We start from the raw sequence: 23,371 nt of genomic DNA on the forward strand, positions 1-23,371 counted from the left end.
CTGCCCCTCCCCCGTTCATGCTGTGTCTCTCTCTGTCTCAAAAATAAATAAACGTTAAAAAAAAATATTAAAAAAAACCTATATTTTCTTCTAAAACCATTCTTTGTAAGCTTTTTTTCTTCATTCATCTGTATTACATTTAATTTTTTGACATACTTAATTTTTAGATTTCCAACAGGATGATTACAATAGCTAACATGAATGTTTGTCACCAGTGAGAATCTATTGCTTGCTTTAATCAATGATGCATTGCTTAAAATAATGTTCATTTAAATATCTTTTTCCAAATCCACTGAAATTTTTGTGAAGTAAAGGAAACTTGAGAGATGCTGATTTTTAGAGAAAACCAGAAAATACTGATGATACCATCTTTCAATTTTTTCCAAATCATTCTGCCCTAAAGATCTGTTTGAAATAACGAATATCGATAGTTATTGATTGACTGTGTTGCAGAGCACAGGTTCACAGCATGCCATTAACACGGGCACAAGCCCTTGGTGCCCAGGGTGCCTTGTGGGCTAGAGAACCACATGTGCTACAGGTTTCTTTCTTCAGTTATTTAAGTTGACTTCATAATTCCTTAGCCATAGTTTTTCCCCAGCCTACTTCATTTTGATATTAAAATTCGGCTTTGGTGTACCAGTGTACTGCTCTTCTCTGTTCTCTGACAACATTACTGGCTGCTTCACATAGATTGTGTTGGGCAGGATGCCCCAGACTGGCCCAGGTGAAGGGAGATTCTAAACTTCTTTTTGTAACCATTAAATCCCTAAGTAAGAGAATCTGCAAAAACTTTTAACCTTGGAAGAAATGGTCCATGAGTTTCTCTTAGTTAATACAAATTTCAAATTCTCTAGTGATTCTTTGTTTCCCCCTTTCCCTCGTTTTTGATGCATAAAGATAATAATCCATTAGGTAAAGTGGGGTTTTTTTGATTGATAATGATTAAAATTCAGCTGTTTAACTTCCTTTTTTATATTAAGGCCATTAGATCAGGCTTCTATTTACCTGGTTTTATGAGAGTAACTGTGGGAGTGCATGTAGTTTGTGTTCTTTTTAGTGAAGAGGAAGGAATCATAGTTATTTCTAGGCCTAATGGATTTTCTTATGAAAAAAATTTCAATGTAGCTTCATCAGGTGATATGGATCGGACACAAATTGAGCCCAATCTGTACCTCGCATCTGTATTTACAGGTAAGATTTTTACATTAAAAGTTGTTGAACTTGGAGCTCTTCAGATTTTCCATTTTCTTATGCTTTCTTTCATAATAATCAGCACAGTTGAGATACTAATTACACCTTTTTAGATTCTTCTCAAATATCTGTAAACTCACCCCCGGTAATAGAACTCCCTGTGCTAAACTCAACCCTGCAAAAAGCATAAGTTAAGGGACAGAAAAAAATGTTTCATTTCCCTTTGGAAAGTTTATAAAATGTTGAATTAAAAGGCTGCAGGTGTGGTATTCAGAGCACTAAGGATAGTACTCAAGATAATTCCATCTGGGGGAGGTTATTTGTTGGGACAGGACAGTGTTTAAACTTTGAAGTCAGTTTTAAACAAAGTGAAGCAGCTGGAACCTGGCATAAGAAGAAACAAACCTTTCACATTAACTATTGCTTTTTAGAGGAAAAAGAATTGGAGTTGTTTTTACAGGTGCCAATACATTTATTCTTCCTATAGGAACTGCTTTATCTGTATCCTAAATTATACATTTCAAAATAAGCATTTGTCAATTCATTTTAAAAACAGAAGCAATAGTAAGTGTAAAACATGCAATAGGATTTCTATGTCTAGAACAGATTTTGGAAGGAGACGAGGGCAGCATTTTAAATCACCCTTTTAAACATGAAAGTAAGACAAGAAGTGTTGAACAGGGACTAATTCTGGAAAGCACAGGTAAATAAAATATCACATACTGTACTTCACATCAAATGACCAGGCACCTTCTTCATATAGACTCGTAGTATTTGTTCTCAAGCACCGAAGCTGTGGTGCTGCAAAATCTGTAGAGCCTGGGTAAGTATGTGAGGAGAATTGAATACAGCAGGATAGTTTAGCAGCTGCTTAAACAAGGAATTAAAGGGAGAGTAGATGAGCCCAGGATGGACAGGAAAAATGCTTCAAGAGCTCAATAAAATACAGCTGAAATACTGTAACATTTTCACAGACAGCTGGGAAGCAACTGCATTGCTGGAACTCAGGGCTGATTTTAAAGACAGGATCTGGTCGCTGCGAATGTAAGCAAGCTGTTAAGGAGAAACCACAGACTGCTGAGGTGGAAGCCGATCAGTTTGGTTCAGCAATCATTGCAAGGCCCGCTGTGTGCTTACCATTATGCTAAAGCTTTGTAGAATGCAGAGGTAAATAAGACAAAGTCACTGTCCTGCTGAAGCACATGTTCAACAGGAACAGACCCACAAGCAAATAACGATTGAGATGATAAGGCCACAGATACTTACTGTGTACCTACTGTCCTAGTCAGACAGCAAAGACTAGAAGTCCCAGTCCATGCTCTTAAGGGGTATATTACTCAGAGCAAGTGACAGACTCATAAATAATTACAGTGCAGTTTGGTAAGTGCAAATTACCAAATTATCTTCAGAGAGAATAAGGCATCCACAATTAACAGGACAGGAATTCCTGTATTTCACCACTAGTGCTGGAAAAACAGCTCAAAGAATGTGATTCACTTGCACATGGGGCTGGAATATCCTTTAAGTCGGTGGTTCTTAAATATTTGCGGGGCACTGAAAGCTATGACCATCTGTTTCCCTCCCAGACTGTACTTGTGTGAAAATAACTTCATAATTTTTCAGGGCATTCGCAGATCCTGGTCATTCATCCATGCTTAAGATCCTTTATGTACATGGATTAAAGACGATTACATTTGTTTCCTTTTTAATTTTACTTTTAAATTTGTAGTTTATAAGAAACCAATCTTTGTTTTCATGTAGAAAAACCCAAATCCAAACAATTTAAAGTCATTCAGCTATCTATTCATCATATCACAGAAGAATGCCACAGATTCGTATATATCACTTGTGCCTTGTGTGTTACTTAATCTGAATGAAGAGTTTGAGATCTATACTCTTCTTCTATAAAGCTGCTAAAGAAACTTTTCCTTCTTTCTCTGCTTGTTTCATGTGTTAGGAGAGAATGCTTTGTTTGGATTCCTCTCAGTATGCAAGTGACACAGATAGAATAATGGATTACCAAATGTTTGAGGATTAGAGTCAGAATCTGAAACCTGGTGATGAAATGCATTATCTAAACCCAAAAAGCTTTTACAGCATTAGGCATATTTTTTAGAAATATAACATACGACATATAGGCAAAAATTTCTTTTGCACATAAAACACAACTTCATAGGCAAAATCTTAAGTGGGCATTATAAATTCTGTATTATTGGGGTGCCTGGGTGGCTCAGTCAGTTGAGCGTCTGACTCTTGATTTCAGCTCAGGTCACGATCTCAACGGTTCATGAGTTCGAACTCTGCATCTGGATCTGCGCTAACAGTGCAGAGCCTATTTGGGATTCTCTCTCTCTCTCTCTCTCTCTGTTCTTCCCCCACTTGTGCTCACACACACACTCTCTCTCTCAAAATAAATAAACAACTTTTAAAAATCCTGTATTGTTACTTGTATTACTTAGAATTAATTAGTTTTAACTTTTCTGTTCCTTAGTCTTAGAAATCCAATATCAAACAAAATTTCTTTATGAATTTTAAATATTATTAAAGCAAAAATAATTGAATTTCAAACATCTAAAAGATATATTAAAATATGTCTTAGGAAGCTTCAAATACACCGTCTGACTCAATGGTATCCCAGCTTAAATGTATGCCAAGTTAAATGACGTACATGGAATCAAGGAGTAGTCTCTTTAAAAAAAAAACTCTGAAAACAGCTGTTGAAACAATTACATCATAGAGTAACGACATGACTGTGGAAATTTTTAAAGTCAAACTTTAAAAGCATCAAACTACATTTAATATAGGTAGAAAATTTATGTTTGATTTAATGATGATTTATTAAGATATGATGTCTTTTTTCTTTTAAAAAAAATTAAATTCTGTGAGGACCATAACTGGATATGAAGGTTACTGCTTTTGCCTGGTAACAGTCATCAAAGCGATTTTTAAAAATGCTCCCCGTCTAAAAGTTCTCTTTTAAAGTTCAAAATGACTGTTTAACCTGTGTAAATGAACACTTCAAAAAGTCTTTCCAAAATGCACATTTACAAACACTTTAGATAAAATGGTGCATTTTATTGACTCAACTCATTGACTAACACACAATTACTAGAGTTGAAATAGCATAACTATTTGGAGGTCTTCTGGAGCTATGGGGTTTTTTTCTTAGTGCATTTCACTGAAACATTTGTAATCCCCTCTAAAGCAGATTGCCTTTTTCAGTCCATCCTGAGGGCCACTGCCTCTTAGGATAGTTGTTTTCAGTTATGTAAAAGTAAGAGCTAATCCATTTTGAGTGCTTTCTATGTGCCAGCACTGTACAGAACACTGCGTGTGCATTATCTCATTTAATCCTCATAAACCCCCCACTCCTGAAGAAGGTACTCTTATCTTTAAAAGGTGAGGAAACTAGGGTTTGCAGAAGTTACATAACTTTCCCAGAGTCTGTTATCACTCACTACCCCTCTTAGCCATCACCTATTTTTCTTTATAGCACTTACCACCTCCTGACATGTTCTATGTTTATTTCCTTACTTGTTTGTCATTTGCCCTACACTCAGCTGGAAGGTGGTGGCAGTGAGATCGGAGCTTTTGTTTTCTTCACTGCTGAAATCTCTAGAATCTGGAATGGTGCCTGGCACATAGTCAGTGCTCAGTCGATATTTGTTGACTGGATAGATGGATGAGCCCAGCTCTGCCATATTCCAGAAGCCTCACACTGACAATTTGGATGGGACAGTTCCCAAGTGACTGGACAGTAGATCTCATTTGGGCCCCAGACTTGACCTATCATAAAGGGACTTGAAAGCTTGAAATGTCATCACTGCTCCTCTCCTTGCCTGCCCCTCCCATTGCATATTACATCAATGGGATTTATTTTAACCACCTTTAAAAGTTATATATTTTGGGCAATGAAGATACTTGATACAGGACAAAAAGCAATGAGTTACCTCAACGCTGCCAGTTATGAATTAATTAGATGAATTATAGTAGACTTTTTTTTTTTTTTTGAAAACCATCTGTTACTTTGTGTGACTGTTCATTCTTGGGTCTCTTTCTACTTATCTCTCTGACATTCCCTTTTGTTTTTCTTTATTTTCTCTTCTTTCACCTTTCTTTGTCCTTCCTTATAGTTTTGTCTTCATTTCCCTTCTCTATTTTCTCTCCTAGGTGATTACTGTTCTCATTACTCTAGTTATTTTTTCTATATAGGTGACTGCTAATTCTGCCTCTAAAACTGCCTTACAGTCTTTGGCACCTTTGATTCCAGTTGCCTGCTGGAAAAGTGCATTCACACATCTTATAGGCATCCACACTCATCAGGTATATAACTAATCCCAGTATCTCCACACCTCTGTATACCACCGTAGCCTCAAGCTTGTTTGTGTTCTTCTTACTGCCTGCCTTAGTCAACTAACCCTGTAATTGCAGAGCCATACTCAATTCTTTATTAGTTCTGAGTCTCTCTCCAAAATACCTCTTTCCACTGGCAAGTATCAGTTTTTACATGGACCATTTCCATAGATCTCTCTCCTCCCTCATTTTCCATGCAGCTGTTGGAATTCTCTTTTCTAAACTGCATCTGGTCATCTTACTTCTCTGTTCAGAATCTTTTGTGACTCATCATCATTTACAGAACTTGACCCTGACCTTCCTTTACCGCCTTTCTCTCTCACCATTCCTCCAATCCCATCAATACTTGGACAGCAGAACAGAGTTCCTTTAACATGCTGACTTTACATGGACTTAATTTTGTTCTCTTTTCCTTTTTCTTTTAAATCCTACTTCAACTGCTACTTCGACTTCATTTAAACTAAGTATCACTATACATGTCTGTCGCCACTCCTAGGTTGTGAGCTTCTTGAGGATGAGGACTGTTTCTTTTTCATCTGTGAATCTCTCAGCACCATCTCAGCTCCATACATACAATAGTCTAGTAGAGATGTTTAGCTAGTGAGAGTATGGTTTGAAAAAACCCACTTTAATGTCTCTGGGCGTCAGTCGCCTTGTGTGTCTCTCAGAATTGCTGTCAGGATGAGAGAAGATGATGGGAACAAGATCTTTGTAAAATTTTGAATTGCTGTGTAAATATGAGGCATTAACTACGAAAAATAGCATAACTTTGTAGTGGCTGCAAATTTAATATGTTCTCTGAGACTTGTAAATTTCTTCAAGATCCGAAAAAAAAAAATAGTTATAGCTCTTGTTACATCATTGAGCAATTTAATCAGTAATTTACTGCACATAATAGAAAATAAAGGTACATATAAAGCAGTTTTGTGACATCAGATAACAGAGAAAAGAAGAATATCTGGTATCAGTGTGGTTTTTGACAGGTATGCAAGTAACTAAAGGAATGGATTTTTTCTGACTAATTGGGGGAAGATAACATTGAACATTGGGCTGAAAATTAATTTTGCTTTTGGCTTTAGTTATGCTCTATGTTAGTTTTTACTTTATTGAGGAAATAAGCTCTGATTTTAGATACTTCTCTAGGTTTTGTGCACACTGAATGTGGAGGCCGACACTGGGCTCAGTCCCATAACCTTGGGATCATGACCTGAGCCAAAACCAAGAGTCAGACGATCAACCGATTGAGCCACCCAGGTGCCCCTTTTGATCTTTTTCAAAAGCGGTTCTTATTGTGTCTTAATTTTAGTTTTTATCATATCCCGACAAAGCTAAATTTCAAAAAGTCTTTTCTTATGTAAAAATTTATTCTATTTAAGTTGACATCAAAATTGTTTTCTTCTTAAAAGATTATACTATGGTATTACAGTTTATGATGTTGCTATAATGATGCCAAGTCTTATTACCTTACCCTCTTTTATTAAAAAAAAAAATGAATTTGACACAAGTAACAAAAAGGAATGGCATAATATTGAAAGCCTTTATAAGACTTCCTAAAATGAAAGGAATTTGGCTTTTACAAGTATTCCAATTTTCTTGGACAGCTGTGATTGAGTCATCATTGAAATCTCCAGAACTCTACTTTTACTGTGGTCCCTATAAAAATGTAACAGAGAATCCACTTTACTACTGTGAAAACTATGTGAAAAATATAAAGGAGCTTTAGAAAAATGACTACGACTCTTGGCTCACAGATTTCTCTAAGATTGTTAAAGATAATTTGTTTTTAAGACACTTATTATTCTTAGGTATATATGGTAAGGCCATAAAATTTGAAACAAGGATCTTTGTAGTCTTAAATAATACCAAGTTGGCATTCTTCATATTCTTAGGCAGTGTGCTTTAAACGTAAAGAAGCGAATTAGGATATAGGCAGATAGACGACATTTACAGTCAAATCTGGATTGTTTTTTTTTTTTAACATACTAATGAATTCTTCATCCCCGACTGGGTCTCCTCTGCCACCAGCTAGCTTCTATATTGCCTCCTGCTAGTCTCAATCCATGGAGTGGAAGCTTTCTTCTGTATTTGGCTAAATGTAGAGATAATGAAGAAAAGTCTGTTTTACAGGGAAAAATGCTTTCCAAAGTCAAATGTCAATGATATTTGAATGATCACTTTATTATTTCTTCTTTTGACGTTGCTTTCCTTCTATCAGTTCTGTTAGCTAATAGCACAGCACTCTTAGACACTCAGAAATGAGCATTAATGACATGAGTTGAGTGTCCATTTTTTAGGAGTAGGAAAAAGAGTGAAGTGCCTTGGAAACCTTTGACTTCAGATGGTTTTCAGATGGTTCACGTCATGGCTTTAAAAAAAAAATCACGTTCTTTTTGTAACTTTAATAGCAAACCCTTATTTTAGGGCTGTTCCAGTGTGTTTTTGAATTGGGCTTCGCGGTTTACTTGATGGTAATAGTAGTGATAGTACTATATTAAATAGAACCATCCAGTGGTGCTGGTAACTCTTAGTTTTTGAGCACTCACTAAGTGCCGAGCTCTGTTGTCAAGCTCTTTACTGAGACTATTCTATCCTCATTACACGCTGCAAGGTCGGTACTATTAACATAGGAGAACTGAAATTCTGAGTGCTGAAACATTTTGCCAAGGTTACTCAGTCAGTAAGAGGGTAGGTCTAGGCTCTCACCCTACTTGGTCTTGCCTGGCATCTGTCATGTGTACCACAACTTTTGGCATTTGGGTACCGTCTTAGTCCACTCTGGCTGCCATAACAAAACACTACCAACCAGGTGGCTTATAAACAACAGAAATTTTGTTTCTCACAGTTCTGGAGGCCAGGGGTCCAAAATCAAGTCACCTCTTCCTGGTTCATAGTGATTGCCTTCTCATGGTGGAAGGGGCTAACAGGCTCTCTTTTATAAATCCCATTTGTGAGGGCTGCACCCTCATGACCTAAGTACCTCCCAAGCCCCCACCTCCTAATACTATGACTATAGTGTAGTCACGTCAGGCATTAAAATTTCACCATATGAATGTTGCGGGGGAGGGCATAAAAGTTGAGATTATAACATACTTTTAAAATGTTGTCTATAATTGTCTAGGGGTGGGAGCGGAAAGAAGGAAGGTGTGGTTCATTTCAGACAAGTTCTGAGCTCTTTGAGAAAAGAAATGACCTCATATGCAATCCTTGTTTTGATCCCCCTGTATTATTTAAGAAAGTTTAAAACACATAAATGCTCAGGACATGCTTATTTAGCTGAACGAGTTTCTCCCTTTTTTATAGGTGGTAAAACAGTCCCACTTTTCACTTCACAGACATCACCTGCCAAGATGTCTGTGACGCTGCCCTCGGTGAAGCCGGAGGACTGCTCTCAGTCTCTGAGCGTTAGCAACGTCCAGGGGGACACGGAGTCCTCAGGAGCAGATACCTTCTGAAAGGAAAGTGAGAACCAGCACAATACTTGTGCCACTGGTTTTGAAGTCATTTTTCTCTGGCGTAAAACCATGTCTCCGACTATTTTGGTTTTTGAGCATATTCTGAAAAATGATTTCTAATTTTTTGTTAAAGTAAAAAGCATAATTTGGGTACTTCGGTAAAATTTTTAAATAAAGTAATTTAAAATATGAATCATTGTGAGTCTGAGTTATTTCTTAGAATCCTGAGGCAGCATGGAATAGTGAGAGAGCATGCTTGACATCTAAGAATTTATTCTGTGGGTATAATTATCTCCAATTATGAAATGATGTTACTCAAGGCTGTTCATACCAATTTTTTAATAACCAAAAATAATTGGCAGCAATCTAATGCCTATCAATAAGAGCCTAACTAAAAAAGTGATGGCAAATCTATACAATGGAATACTATGTAGTACAAAAAAGAATCGTAAAATGTTTATGTGTCGATGTGGAATTGTCTCTGAGAAATATTGTTAAAATGAAAAAAAACCGTGTCGTTCAAAATGGGGTGGGGAAGAATCCAAATAGATGGTGTGTACACACACATAAACTCACATACATATATTTGCTTATGTATGCATTAAATATCCTTGGAAGAATACATGAGAAACTGCTGTTTGTCTCCAGGGACAGGGATTGAGTAGCCAGGTGATAAGCTCATTGATGGAGTCGAGGATGACTGAAGCCTCTGTGTATTCGAACTTCAGTTGTGACGGGAAAAAATTATGAGTGAGGTTTACTTTTTATATACCTTATAAACCTTTCTACTTTTGAAACCTGTGAAATGTGATTAGATTACCTTTCAAAGCACGAATCTATACAATTAAAAGAAAGCAAAAGGGTAACTTTGAAATACATAGGTCCCGGTTCCGCTTTCTTTCTGCTCTGTGATAGGGGCACCTTAGCCCCTTCTTCATGGCTGCCCGGGTAAATGGGCTTAATACTTGTGTTGCAGGATAATGGGGATTATCGATAATGTTGGGAGTGGTGCTCAGCACAGTGCCTGGCACCAGATAAGAGCTCAGTCACGGTAGGTGTCATTATCTGCAGGAATTTAAGCATCTTGCACTAGAGGGTAAGCTCAATGAGGGGGGTTGCCTAGGATTAGCAAAAAAGAAAACTCGTCTCCCTGAACATTTTGTTTTCTTTCACAGCTGAAGGTCAAACGCACGGTAAGCATGGTCATCCTTGACTTTCCTCAGCATTTTTCTAGGTTACTTAGTGGGTCTCAGCCCTGGCTGCACATTAGAGCCTCTGGGAGCTTTAAAAATGCCTGCGTTGTGTTCTCAGGGATTCTGATCTCCTCCATCTGGGATAGGGCCTGGACATTGGTATTCAAAAATAAAAAAGACCTTCCCAGGTGATTAAAATGTATATTCAAGGTTAAGAACTACTCAAGAGCAATAAAGAATTCCTTAATCTTCTAGTAGGGTCCACTGCCTGGAGAATTTAGGAAGAGTTGGAGGATTTCTTCTCAATGAAGACAGAAGCTGCAAGAACGCATGGAAATGGGTCAGCCTTCTGCACACGTTTCTTTTTTTTTTTTAATTTTTTATTTATTTTTAAGACAGAGAGAGACAGAGCATGAGTGGGGATGGTGCAGAGAGAGAAGGAGAGAGACACAATCTGAAGCAGGCTCCAGGCTCCAGCCTGATGCAGGGCTTGAACTCACGAACCGCGAGATCATGACCTGAGCTGAAGTCGGATGCTCAACCGACTGAGCCACCCGGGCACCCCCGCACACGTTTCTTATATCAGATCCTCAAGCTTCTCTCAGATATTTGGTTACTGACATGCTTTTTAGGTTTCACTTTAGAACCTATTTTTCTTTGGAATAACCTTTTGGACAGTTCTGCTTGTAATGGTTCCCATTAAACAGAAGAAAAATGCTATTCTCTGGATCATAATTCATATTTGACATTCATCTACAAATCTCTGGATAGGGTGAACACTACTTAATTTTAAACATTACCCCCCGGCTTCTGGTTTTTACAGCTTCTTTTTGAGAAGGATGTTTTTGAATTTTAGCAAAAGCATTTTTTAAAGGTGTTGGTAGTTTTCCCCCTCTAACTGTAGGAAACTCGGCTTTTCTAAATTTTAAGGTAGAGGTATAATCTTTTATTTATTCCATTCCTTGTTACGTGAACTTTTCAAGTAAAAAAGTTCAAGTTTCGTGTCTGCTCATCAGTATTTTTTTTTATGGGATTATTTCTGGCTAGTGTTACTCTGTATATTCCTCTCCCACCACCTCAAACCTTTTGGAATAACCTATGTGTGTAAAGTAAATTAAATGGCATTTTTGATGCTCTAAGCTTTGAAAAACTTCACTTTATAATTTCCAACTTCTAGAATGAACGTTTCAGGAGACATGCTACTAAGAGGCAGACTCTGTCAAGATCAAGGCTGTGAATATTGCTGGGCTTACGTGCCTTAACACCAGGATAGCAGGCATTCAAAATGTTCCCTTGGTATACATCCTAAAATAAATTTGCTTTTTGTGCACACTAATAGAATCGTACATAAATGTTTTGATTTTCAAAAGATGATTAGCTCAGTGTATTTCTTATCACTTGCCTAGTCCTGGTCTCTTAATTTTGCTTTTTAAATGCTAAACATGTATTTAGATCAGTTTTATTGCTTTTCTAATAAAAACTCAAAACATTTTTCTATCAAATTAATGAAATAGTTCATGGTGGATTACCATCCCTAATCCAAGAATAATTCTGCTGTTGAAACATTTTTATCTTTTAAAAAATTGCCCTGATGCTCTGGTATTTCCTAATAGATGAGTTACTTGAACAATAGTTGGGGGCCGAATCCTTAGTATTTCTGTGATATTGCTGAGAAATCCCACGGAAATACTGCTTTCTACCATATGTTCCTATGTGTGCTGTTTAACAAAAATTAACTATGAAGAGCATTGGGCATGCAGTGTGGTAACAATGCTTATGGACCAGGCTGGGCAGCCATATAAGGATTTGTCATCCTAGGGTATGAAGGTTGAACACAACCTTCTAGATTCTTCTAATATAGAATCATCATTTAGTCATCACACTTCGGTTGCCCTCTTAAAGACTATCTTGAAAATGCATTGGAGAAAGACAAACAGGATTATTCTTATGAGAAATCCCATCATTATAGTTGTAGAAAAGTTCAGAAGGCCAGTTTTTTTCATGTGACGTAGCCCATGCCGGGAGAATAGATTCCAAGTCTCAGACTGTCAAACCTTTGAGAATAATCAGCATGTGTCTGTCTTTTCTAAAGACATTTTTTTTTTTTCTTGTCCTGAAGTGTTTACCTAGAAACAATAGGAAATATAGCCAGAGTGCAGATGCCCCCCATTGTGAGGCCAATAAATATTGTAAAACTGTGTAATGGTCCATTAATTGCCAAGGGAGCAAGCAAATCAAAGCTCTTTTCCTGGGTCTCTGTGATGTGTATGGTCTCATTTTTAATTTCAGCCATTGTGAAGGATAAGTCCCTGATGCATCTCTCAAATTCAGGGAGCCCTAACCAAGGTAAAATCCCCTCAAACTCCTCTAACTTCTGGAAGGTCACTCCTTTGAGACCTCTGAAGAGACCCAGATGGTCGGGACTAAACAGGATTTAAAACTTCGTAGTAGCCAGTAAGAAATCCCAAGAACAGTATACACAGAAGTCACAGATAAAGAGCAGGCCTGGAGCTACATAATTGATATGATCTATACATAGAGTTGAAAGTGTACGTCTTTTCCCCTGAATTATGATGACAGTGGTAACTCTTTCAGTCGACACTTTGTAGCATACTTTTTCTGAACAGGGGCATTTTTCCTTTCTATGTTTCACAAGGTGTTACCTTAAGAGTATGTAAGTTGTAATATAGGAGGTATTTCTACTGTTGTTGTATGGGATTTCTCGGTGAGCTTGCTGTGTATTTTTATTTCCTTTGGTCATTTTCTCCAACAGTTGCATGGGTCCTGAAAGTACCATAGACACCCAGGATTATTTGAAGAGCTGATTGATTTTGCTCTTTGGATAAAATATTGGCTGTGTGTAATTCTATAGAGCAACCAGCCTGAGTGTCTGGGTCTGGAAATATTTGCTGTATGTTCTAAAGTATAGAGATGATGTTCAGATCTTATCCTTGATGGGGTTGTTTGCCAGCATTAAAGCAGAGGTGTTCCCATGATTTGAGTGACCTCTGGAGTTCAAAATGGGTAACAGGTTCAGTAAGAGGTCAGTTTAGCAGAGGAGGCCATGGTTTGATCATTCTCAGAAACAAGGTAAAGGAAATGAAGAAAAGCAGAGTTATAGAGAATATAGAAGAGGAAAGCAGTAGCCCATAGTTACACATTAACAATCTTACAAGGAAGTCAGTCACTTTAATTGGGCATAAAAAAAAAAAAGTTCTGTTTTTATTTCATTGTCGTGGGTGGAATTGGCACTTCCAAAGTCATCTCCTTGATCTGAAGGTCTCACATAAGCTGTTTGTGCCTTGAAGCCATCTGCCTTGGGAAGTTTTTCCGGTTAGCCTCAACTTGCAGTCACTCATGGGAGTGGAAGTCGGTCTGAGTTGGAAGTTCATTTTCTTTCTTTTTTTTTTAATTTTTTTTTCACGTTTATTTATTTTTGAGACAGAGAGAGACAGAGCATGAACGGGTGAGAGTCAGAGAGAGAGAGAGAGAGGAAGGCACAGAATCTGAAACAGGCTCCAGGCTCTGAGCTGTCAGCACAGAGCCCGACGCGGGGCTCGAACCCACAGACCGCGAGATCATGACCTGAGCTGAAGTCGGACGCTTAACCGACTGAGCCACCCAGGCGCCCCTGGAAGTTCATTTTCATTATGACATATTAACCCCCGAGTGGACTGTTCCAACTGTTGTCAATAGGGCCTAAAACGCCTCCTTCTGGTAATGTTCTAAAGCATTTTTGCATCTGTATCACTGTGTTTGCAAAACAAACCACCCCAAAACTAGGTGGCTTAAAGCAACCATTTATATATTCATAACTCTGTGGATGAGCAATTTGGTTGAGCTCAGTGGGGGCAGATTGGCCCTGCTCCTCTTGATGCTGTCAGGTCACACGTATGCATTTACACTCAACAGAGTGTAATTGATGATGGCCTCATCATCAGAGGCCTACATCAACAGAGTAGTTGATGGCCTCACTCTCATGCCCGGTGGTCGCGGGCCGTTGGCAAGGCAACGCAGGTATCTGGGCCATGTGTCTCATCATATAGCAGGCTAGCCTGAGCTCATTCACACGGTGTTGGTGTGAGGGTTCCTAAGAGCAGCAAGAGAGGGTGAGTTCTGATGTGCAAGCAGTTTGCAAGCCTCTGCTTACATCATGGTGTTAATGCCCGGTTGGCCAAGTAAGTCACATGTCCAAGCCCAGACTCAGAGAGTAGAGAAATAGACTCTGTCTCTCTGTCTCTCTCTCTCTCCCTAGGAAGATCTGCACAGTCACAGATAAAGGAGCATACATGTGGGAAGAATTTGTGGCCATTTTTGCAATTTAACGCACAGATGTCTTTTCTAGCAGACCTGGCCACTGTGCTAGAAGTTATATAAAGATTTAGGTGATGTAAATCACCTTCAAAAAGGTGGCTTGTACATGTTGAGGATACGATGATATTCCAGATAAGCTGCTGACAATATTTAGCTAAGTCTGCCTGCAACGAAAGACAGTAACGGGTGGAGTTCTCAATCGCTTAGGGCATCTTGTCCCCGGGGAGATGATTGTGTGGCCATTAACACTAGTGACAGAACATTAGGCTAAGCCAGATTAAGAATTTTTGATAGTTTAGAACTGGTGTCAGTAAGTTTTCTCAGTAATGGGCCAGGTTAGTTAACATCATATAGGCTTTGCAGGCCACGTGTGGTTGCTGTCACATGTTCTTTTTTCTTCTTTGCTTTTAATTTTTTTTTAACGTTTATTTATTTTGAGAGAGAGTGAAAGAGAGTGCGAGGGGAGGGGCAAAGAGAGAGGGAGACACAGAATCTGAAGCAGGCTCCAGGCTCTGAGCTGGCAGCACAGAGCCCGACGCGGGGCTCGAACCCACAAACCGGGAGATCGTGACCTGAGCCGAAGTCAGATAGATGCTTAACCCACTGAGCCACCCAGGCGCCCCCTTCTTTGTTTTTTTTTTTTTTAAAGAAACTTTTAAAACATGCAAAAACTTTTATTTTTTTTTTATTTTATTTTTTATTTTTTGCTCACGGACCATATGAAAACAGTATGCAGGTCAGATTTATCCCATAGTCGTAGCTAGTCAATTCCAGATTGAGGCAAGTTTTAGCTTCAGATCTCATTTGTTCTTTCTATCATTGGTGAATGGAGAGTAAAGTTTTTGTGTTAGGAGAGAAATCCTGCAGAGTTCCTGTATTACTGTTACAGTGAAATGAGTTCCTCACCCACTGGATAGGAGAGTAGGAATTCCCTGTGAATTCCCTGTGAATTCCCTAGAACACAAAGTCTAGCATTATTTCCCTTCTGTAATATCAGCAGCTTTTCAAGGAACGGTTTTTATTCATCCTGAAAATGTACAGACTATTGATATATATTTATTGCCTGAAAACTGGGTAGTTGTACAAAATCCATTGATAATGCTCACAGGGTCTTGAGGAGTTTCTGTATCTTGTTTTGCCTTTTCAGGCTTACCTGGGTTATATTAGTTATAGGTAAGACATGATTCTGCCAATTCCTGGTGAAATTTTGAAGAACGTCTTTTGTTAGGTGTTTACTGTGGAACTTCATTAGATTCTCTCATTATGCAAACAATCATGGGGCAATTTAATTAGCCTCCATAGATGGGTCGTGGTCCTCCTGAGCAGCTGTTTGGAGATTGCCAGAACCTATCTTTATGGAGAATATGTCCTTGTAATTGCCAATATTGCTTTGCAGAAAAGGTTGGGTTGATTGTTATGAGTCACTTATAGCCTGTCTAAAATGAGCCAATTTTCTTTAGTTTAGTGGAAAGTATAGTTGGGATAATAAAAGCTGCTCATTTAGCACATGAATTAATAAGGGTGTTCCTGAGTTTCTGGGATAATATGTTGCTGTGTCTACCCTAACGATGTATTTTTTTAAATATTGAATAGATTTAATGAATCGTTAATACCTTTACCATTTTTGATCAAGGTACCTTAAGGAGTAAAAATAAGTACACCTTGTTTCCATAACCTCCCAAAGCTATGAGTGATTCAAAATTCATATTTACTCTATGTTTAATGTTTACCATTTCTTCTTTTGCCAGAGTGCAAAGTCAAGTTGTAGTAGTTAGTTCATCTACTTGGGCAGATGGAACATTAAGCAAGGGAGCAGCTTTGGTAGCTGCATGTTCAGTGGTGACAGCGTATCTTGCACAGGAAATGCCTTTGTCATTTTTAAGATAAGAGCCGTCTACAAATAGTACTAAATCAGGATTAGGATTTGACCTGGCCATTCTGTGTGTATAGTTCTTACTTTTTGCCAAAGTATATAATTTATACAGAAAGTACTAGTAGTGAGAGCTCATTTAATTTTCATGTGTGTATATATACCTCTGCATAGAGACAGAACATTTCCTAGCACCTCAGAAGGTTCCTTTCTGCCCCCTTCCCAGTCAAAACACACCCCTCCTCATCTGGAGGTAACCACCATTCTGACTTAAAAAAAAAAATGTTTATTTATTTCTTTTGAGAGAGCAAGCAAGTGTGAGCAGGGGAGGGGCAGAGAGAGAGGGAGAGAATCCCAAGCAGGCTCCGTGTTCTCAGCGTAGGGCCGGATACAGGCCTCGAACTCACGAACCGTGAGATCATGACCTGCGCTGAAATCAAGAGTCGGACGCTTAACCAGCTGAGCCACCCAGATGCCCCCCACCATTCTGACTTTTATCACCATCAGTTAGTTCTGCTTATTTTTGAATGTAAGTGGAATCATATAGTATATACTAATTTCTTATTGGCTTCTTGTGTGAAATATAATGACTGTGAGATCCATACATGTTTTTGCATGTATCAATAGTTTGTTTAATTTTTTATTGCCATGTGGCATTCCATTGTATAAATATTCCTCAGTCTATTTATTCATTCTACTGTTGATGGACATCTGGGTTGTTGCTACTCTTTGCTATGAACAAAGCTGCTCTGAATATTATTGTATATTTATTTTGGTGGACAGATGCACTAATTTCTTTTGGGTATATTTCTGGGTAATAGGGCAGGCATGTGTTTAGCTTTAATAGGACCTAGGCATTCTTTATGCTGAAGGTACCATTAAAAGTCATGGATTCCTTTTCATCTAGAAGGGGTAGTAAGTGGTGGGATTAAAATGTGAATGGTGTTAAATTGAGGTGTGCAAAGTGGGTAATAGAAGGATTTCATAGTCGGTATGACATAATTAGCTGACAGAGAAAACCTGAGTGTTGCCTAGAAGTATCGGGATTGCTTGGCAGGTGGAATGTGGAGTTTGTGTAGAAGTCAGCATTAATCAGCCTAGTGTAGAAGCTTTGGTCAGTTAGTCACTGCTGCCCCATATGGGTATATTGTATACCCATACAGGATGGGTATATTGTAGCTACCAGATCAAGAGATTTGTTCAGATAGGGAATAAACTTCCGGTGTGAACCTCTGCCCAATTAACACTCCCCATCAGGCAGTCTTGTCTTTCCTGAACAATCGGAGAGGAAGGGTCACAGTTAGGGATATGCGAAGTATAGAGTTCTACCTTAGCATCCCATGGGAATGCTTCTGAACTCGTGTCTTGGTAAGCTCTTCTAAGGGTAATCCTGAAAATACTCTCAGTTGTCTTTGAGTTGGGGTCTTGAATATAAGGGAGTATTTTTTAGTTTGGAAGACAGGGAGTGTCTACCTATGAACAGTTCATGACCAAAATTATTTAGTTTCGAATTTTGTAGTTATTGTGTAAATTATGTAGTTACAGTTTTCCAATTATTTAAGTCAAAATTATGCCCAGTTGTAACTTTTCTCTAGATATTTTATGTCCCTTTTCTGCCTGTTGTAGTAAGAGATATTTGAAGTCATCCTATCCTGTGAACCACTTAGATTAGGAGAACACAGCAATTAATATCTACCTGATGTATGAGAGTGGATTCTCATGGAAAACTCAAATTAAGATCACTTATTTGGTTTTGGACACTGAGAAAAACATGAGTATAATTCTATATGTCCTCAAGTCCCATGATTTTTGTATATGAAGCAAGCAAGTACCAATTCTCCTTAACTTCTGGTTACTAAAGAAGGCTACCTATATATCCTCTGCCATCAAATATTTACTCATGGAGGACAAGATCATATTTTGTAGGAATATCATAAATTTAAGAATCATAATTGTATTGACTGATCTGAGGTCTCAAATCATTTTCCATTAGGTTTATTTCTTAGCAATGTGAGCATTGCAAGGACTGATACAAGTAGAAAGTAGCCCATGTTCTAAAACAAACAAACAAAAAATCAAAAAGGGATTGAACCTGAGATCTCTTCAGTTTTGAGTAAGTCTTGGGCAATTTAGGCCGGAGTCCATAAGGATCTCTTTGAATCTTGATAGGGTTAGCGTTCATAAGCATAGCCCTTAACCTTTGGATGCGGTCTTTATTCTTAAGCTATGACCCTTTGAGGTTTTCAGTGGAATGCTCAAATTGTTTACCAAGCGCCTCTAAGTTGGAGGTGCATGAATCCTAAACTGTCTTTCCAGGATCAGGCAACTGTTGACATCTCAAGCCAGCTCCTTCAGGCTTCCAGCTGTTGCTTTCCACTGTGTTCTTAGATTTTCACCCAGCACATGTGCACTTCAAGGATCAGCTAAGGGTTTGAGAATTTGTATGCAAATATCGAGGCTCTTCACATCTCCTCCACATCTATTCCCTTCTTTATGGAAATCTTTGCTGCTCAATTTTCAGCCTTTCTGAGAGCCCTGAACTCTGATTCTGACTTTCAAGCCCAGCCAGACTGCCCCTTTTGCTTGAGTGTATCCTCCATGGTCAGGGGCACTGGGAGGTGGCCAGGTAAATACGGATCTCAACAAGTGTGTTTTCTTTCTTTCAAGGTATGAATGTTCTCCAGCTCCTGCCTGCATGTGATCACTCTTCAGTGCCTCCAATGATTGCTTTTTGTATTTTGGCCAGATTTTATAATTGTCACTGGCCAGAGAGTTAGTCTGTTATGAGATACTTTAACATTACTGGAAGCTGGAATAGGAGCCTCAGTAAAGTGGTGAGGGAAGGGTAGCCACATGTTCCTTTTTTAGCCTTCGCCTTCCTTCTCTTTCCTCTGTCATCGATCTTTCCACCACTGGCCCTAGCGAGAATTTGGAGAAAAAAGATGATCTCCCACTGCACTCCCACTCCCTCTCTCACCAATGATCTCCTAAAATACTCAAAGAGTCGTTCTAATTTTAAGTGGCTTTGGACCCCTTAAAAACTACCACGCACAGGCCTCTGCCACGCTTACCGAATCAATAGCTGGTGGAAGAGCCCAAGTGATTGCGATGGTTAGCCAGGATTGGGAACCATTACCACAGGACAGAGACCTGAAAATGCTTCTTGAATGAACAAGTGAATGAATGCATATGCACAACTGGTAACGGTGAGATCACTCACACAAGTGAAACTTGCCTCCTCTTCCGCAGGCTGGTTCTCACGTATCCTGCATTATTGAGGACTTGTCCTAGTGCTATGGAAAGTATCAGCCAGAGTGTGTTTTGACACTGATATATGATGCCTTGCTTCATGGGAAATAGTTCACGAACCGCCAGGAAGTCTGAAGTCCGTTGAGAATGTGTTAAATGTGAGGTGTCCTGTTAGGCTTCTCAATCTCTCAACAGTCTTGAAATTTGTTTGTCCTTGTTCCAGTTTATGTGCTCCTGAAAAAGGCCTTTTATTATCCGGCATCTGTCACTTAAAGATATCCTTAACTGAGGAAGCAAACCTCACTTATCTTTAGAAGTGTTTTACTTGGATCAAAAAGCAGCTGAATCCAAATGCTTTATGATGCCTGAAAAATAACACCCAGAGGTACAGTTCTAAAGCAACTTTGAAATCTTCCCCTCCTAATAAGAGTCTTTGTCCTTTGGGAGGATAAGTTTTTAAGAGGTAATAATCTGGTTCTTGGCATTAACCTAAGACCCCTTTGCTATTAAATGTTGTAAACAAAGCTCTTGCTTGTGAGATGAATGCACGTCAAGGCTCATGGACTTTAAACTTCCAATAAGAAAAGGGACGTGTGTTTCACCATGAATTGATAGCCTCATTCTGTGATTGCTTTCGAGGACTTTGGTTTAGAACAGGGAGACCATCCACAGGAGGGTTTCTATGGGGACAACAGGATGTGGTTCCCATCCTCTAAGTGCTAACATGGCGTAAATTGTCCCCCAATAGGTTTCTGGGAGGTACATAGCTGTATCTTCACTTTCACTGCATGCGTTGTTGCAGTAACACTAATCAGTGATGAGAAGTGCATGTACAGCTTGTGATGTTTCTCTTCTGAAGCGCAGTCAGTAAAGCATAGTTTTGTTCTGGGTTGGTTCTCCTTTTCTTGCTACACATTCACATCTGGATCTTCTCTCTTAGAATGCAACTTCCTGCAAAGCAGCGATGATGATTGTAAGGAGAAAATAAATGTAACGCCTAGCACAAGACCATAGTCCTTTAATACACAAAAGTTTTTTGATACTTTTTCATAATAATCATATGCACCAATTTGGAGCCTTGTGAAATCATGGATTATACAAGCAGAGCTCGAATTGGCACTTCTTGGCCACCTGTTTTCCCAATTGAAGAACAACAAGGGGGGCACCTGGGTGGCTCAGTCAGTTGAGCATCCAACTCTTGGTTTCGGCTCAGGTCATGATCTCACAGTTCATGGGTTTGAGCCCCGTGTAGGGCTCTGCATTGACAGTGCAGAGCCTGCTTGGGATACTTTCTCTTCCTTTCTCTCTCTCTTTCTCTCTCAAAGATAAATAAATAAGCATTTAAAAAAAAAAAGAACAGCTAGGTAAAAAAGAATATCTATTTAGAAACTTTATCAACATATTTACTTTTCCATGTCAGAGTTTTCTAAAGTTTTCACACAGCATTATTGTGTTATTTGACTTAATCACCCAGATAGGACGGAGGGTTAATTAGGAAGAGAAGCAAAGTGAGGCTGAAATGTGCTTGGGGCAACTAAAGACGTTTAAACATGTACTTTAAACTCAAATTACATTGATCCCTTTCACATCTATATGAACGTAAAGCTTCCCAAAAGGGTCCCTAAATTCCCTGTTTTTATGGGATTCTTCCTGAATTTCTCCCCGCCCCCATTTTTTTTTTTTCTTTCTCCCTTAGAATGCTAAATATCCTTCGCTCTGGAGACGAAATTAGGTGCATCTTGAATTCATTTCTTAGAACATAAGAAATCTTTCTCTTCCCCATGAGCTGTCAGTACCATTTATATGTTAAGTGAAAGGCAACTCTTTTCCTGAAGGAGGAACTCCAACTTTCTTTGGGGATTATCTAAACAATGTCACGTGTCCTCTCCCCTCTGTTCCATCTTCACATGAGAAAGCATAAATCATGTAACCCAACAAATAAACACAATTGACATGTTATTTCTCTTCCCCGTAGAGACATCGGTTCTTTAATCTGCTCTTTCTTGCGAGCAGGCCTGCGTTAGAGGACTGAAATCCGAAATGTATACACAACGGTATTCTGTAAGTAAGCGCGTGTTAGAGAAGTTTAATGGAACACGACTACGTGAATGCCTCTTGCTCTTTTGCTCCTCTCATCCCGTTTGGCTATAAAAACCAGAAAGCATTCCTGCTGGAAGGGGAACAGCTAGCTGAGAGGGGAAAATCCAACCGTGAAGCGTTGGCAATGCTCAGTGCCAAGAACCTGAGACTTTCTTTCAAGCGTGATGTTTCATTGTTAAGGTTTTATAAGAAGTTAGCTTTGACCTATTAAGAAAAGGGTGATTTAGCAATGGGGGGAAAGGAGCAATTCTGTTCCATTCATTCTTCTCTAGTATAAACAAGGTATGAGGCTAATGCTCTCTTGGCATAACATGAAGTTCTGAACTAACAAAAGAGGTGCAATTAAAGCTCACCTGGCCTCAGAGGTCTTCTTTCCATAAAAGTTAGACTCTAATGACTGGTGCTCAGTGACCAAAATTGGCCCAGGACATTGGCTGGGACTTTTAATTGGTATAGAGCAGTTCTACCAAAATAAAAGTCATTAAACTGGCTGGAGGAAGCCTAAGAGAGGAGAGCAGGGTAGCCTCTTTGTGTGTCTGTTTCAGGGGTGAGCCCTGTGGATAGGGCTCTGCCTGTGTGAACGTTGGTTTGTCAACCCCTCAAGACAATCCATGGGTATCTTTTGAAGTCTGTTTGAGAAAGGCCAAGAAAGTGAGTCTTGTTCCCGAAGAAACTGGGTTATGCTGTGATTTTATCATGGTTCCCTTTGGTCTACATGGTTCCCAACACTCAACACACGGGGTGCAGGCAGTGTAATGAAGCATTCTGGGACTCAGGTTTGGTATGGCAGCTACACTGACAATGTCTAGGAGGGCTGAGTTGCTAACTGTGGAGAGAATCAGTCCTTCTGTATCAAGTAGATAAAAAGAACTCTCCCAGTCTAAGGCTAGATATCGGGCGGTAAGTATGCCTCCATTCTAAAGTGAGGTGCTACCCGACTAACAGAGCACCTGCAGAGAGGGGAGTGATCACCTAGAGCCCAACACCTATCTCATTATTGTAAAAGACTGATGCCGGCTATTCAGGAGAACTTCTTAGGATTGTTTTGGGATGGTGGTAGTTTCGTGGGTCCAACCCAATGCAAAAAGCTTCAAGGACACCAGTTGGAGAGCTTGTTGTGTCCTGGGAGTTTGGGGGAGCCCACAGAACTGCTGTCTTAGGAATCTCAAGGTGAGAGGTCATGGCATTTACCCCGAGGCAGCAGAGGAGAGAGAGGGAGAGCAACTGTCCTATACGCTAAGTTGGGAGCTCCCTATACAAGCCACCGAGGGGGAGGGGAAGGTGCAAGGATCTGTGAGTGTTCTTCCTTGGATCAGAGGTGGGCAGTGTGGGAGAGAGCCCTGCTGAAAACATTTTACATCCCCCCAAGAGGGCTACCTAGAGGGGTGACGTGACCTCCAGCGGGGGCTGGACACTAAATTCCCTGGGGCTGAGGGAAGAAATAAAACAACCAGCCAGCAGGAAATGCATGTCATACGTTAAGAGAGTTATAGTCTAATGTTGCCGCTGCAAGCTCTGAAGAACCCAGAAACACATCACAAGCAGGGTGGTCAGCTTTAACCTTTCACCCAATTTAGGGAGCACCAGGTGAGACTGGTGTCAGTCAAGTAAGATCTTTTATGCTTCTTTCCTCTTAGCCTCCCCAC

The 23,371-nt window shown here is 39.4% G+C and overlaps 1 protein-coding gene across 8 annotated transcripts in view; it reads left to right on the top strand.

The window, feature by feature from the left end:
- KIAA0586 (KIAA0586 ortholog) overlaps positions 1–9,175 on the top strand; it is a 113,370-nt gene extending 104,195 nt beyond the window's left edge. For 6 of the 8 annotated variants that reach the window (XM_042943360.1, XM_042943357.1, XM_042943350.1 and 3 more), the window contains 2 exons: positions 1,129–1,194; positions 8,848–9,175. In XM_042943360.1, the coding sequence (XP_042799294.1) occupies positions 1,129–1,194; positions 8,848–8,999 (218 nt within the window). In that variant the 3' untranslated portion in view covers positions 9,000–9,175. The remainder of the gene's footprint in view (positions 1–1,128; positions 1,195–8,847) is intronic. The other 2 variants (XM_042943352.1, XM_042943354.1) reach the window with 1 other exon arrangement.
- The last annotated feature ends 14,196 nt before the right edge of the window (positions 9,176–23,371 follow it).

Source organism: Panthera leo, chromosome B3, assembly GCF_018350215.1.
Source record: "Panthera leo isolate Ple1 chromosome B3, P.leo_Ple1_pat1.1, whole genome shotgun sequence".
In the NCBI taxonomy this organism is placed as follows: domain Eukaryota; kingdom Metazoa; phylum Chordata; class Mammalia; order Carnivora; family Felidae; genus Panthera; species Panthera leo.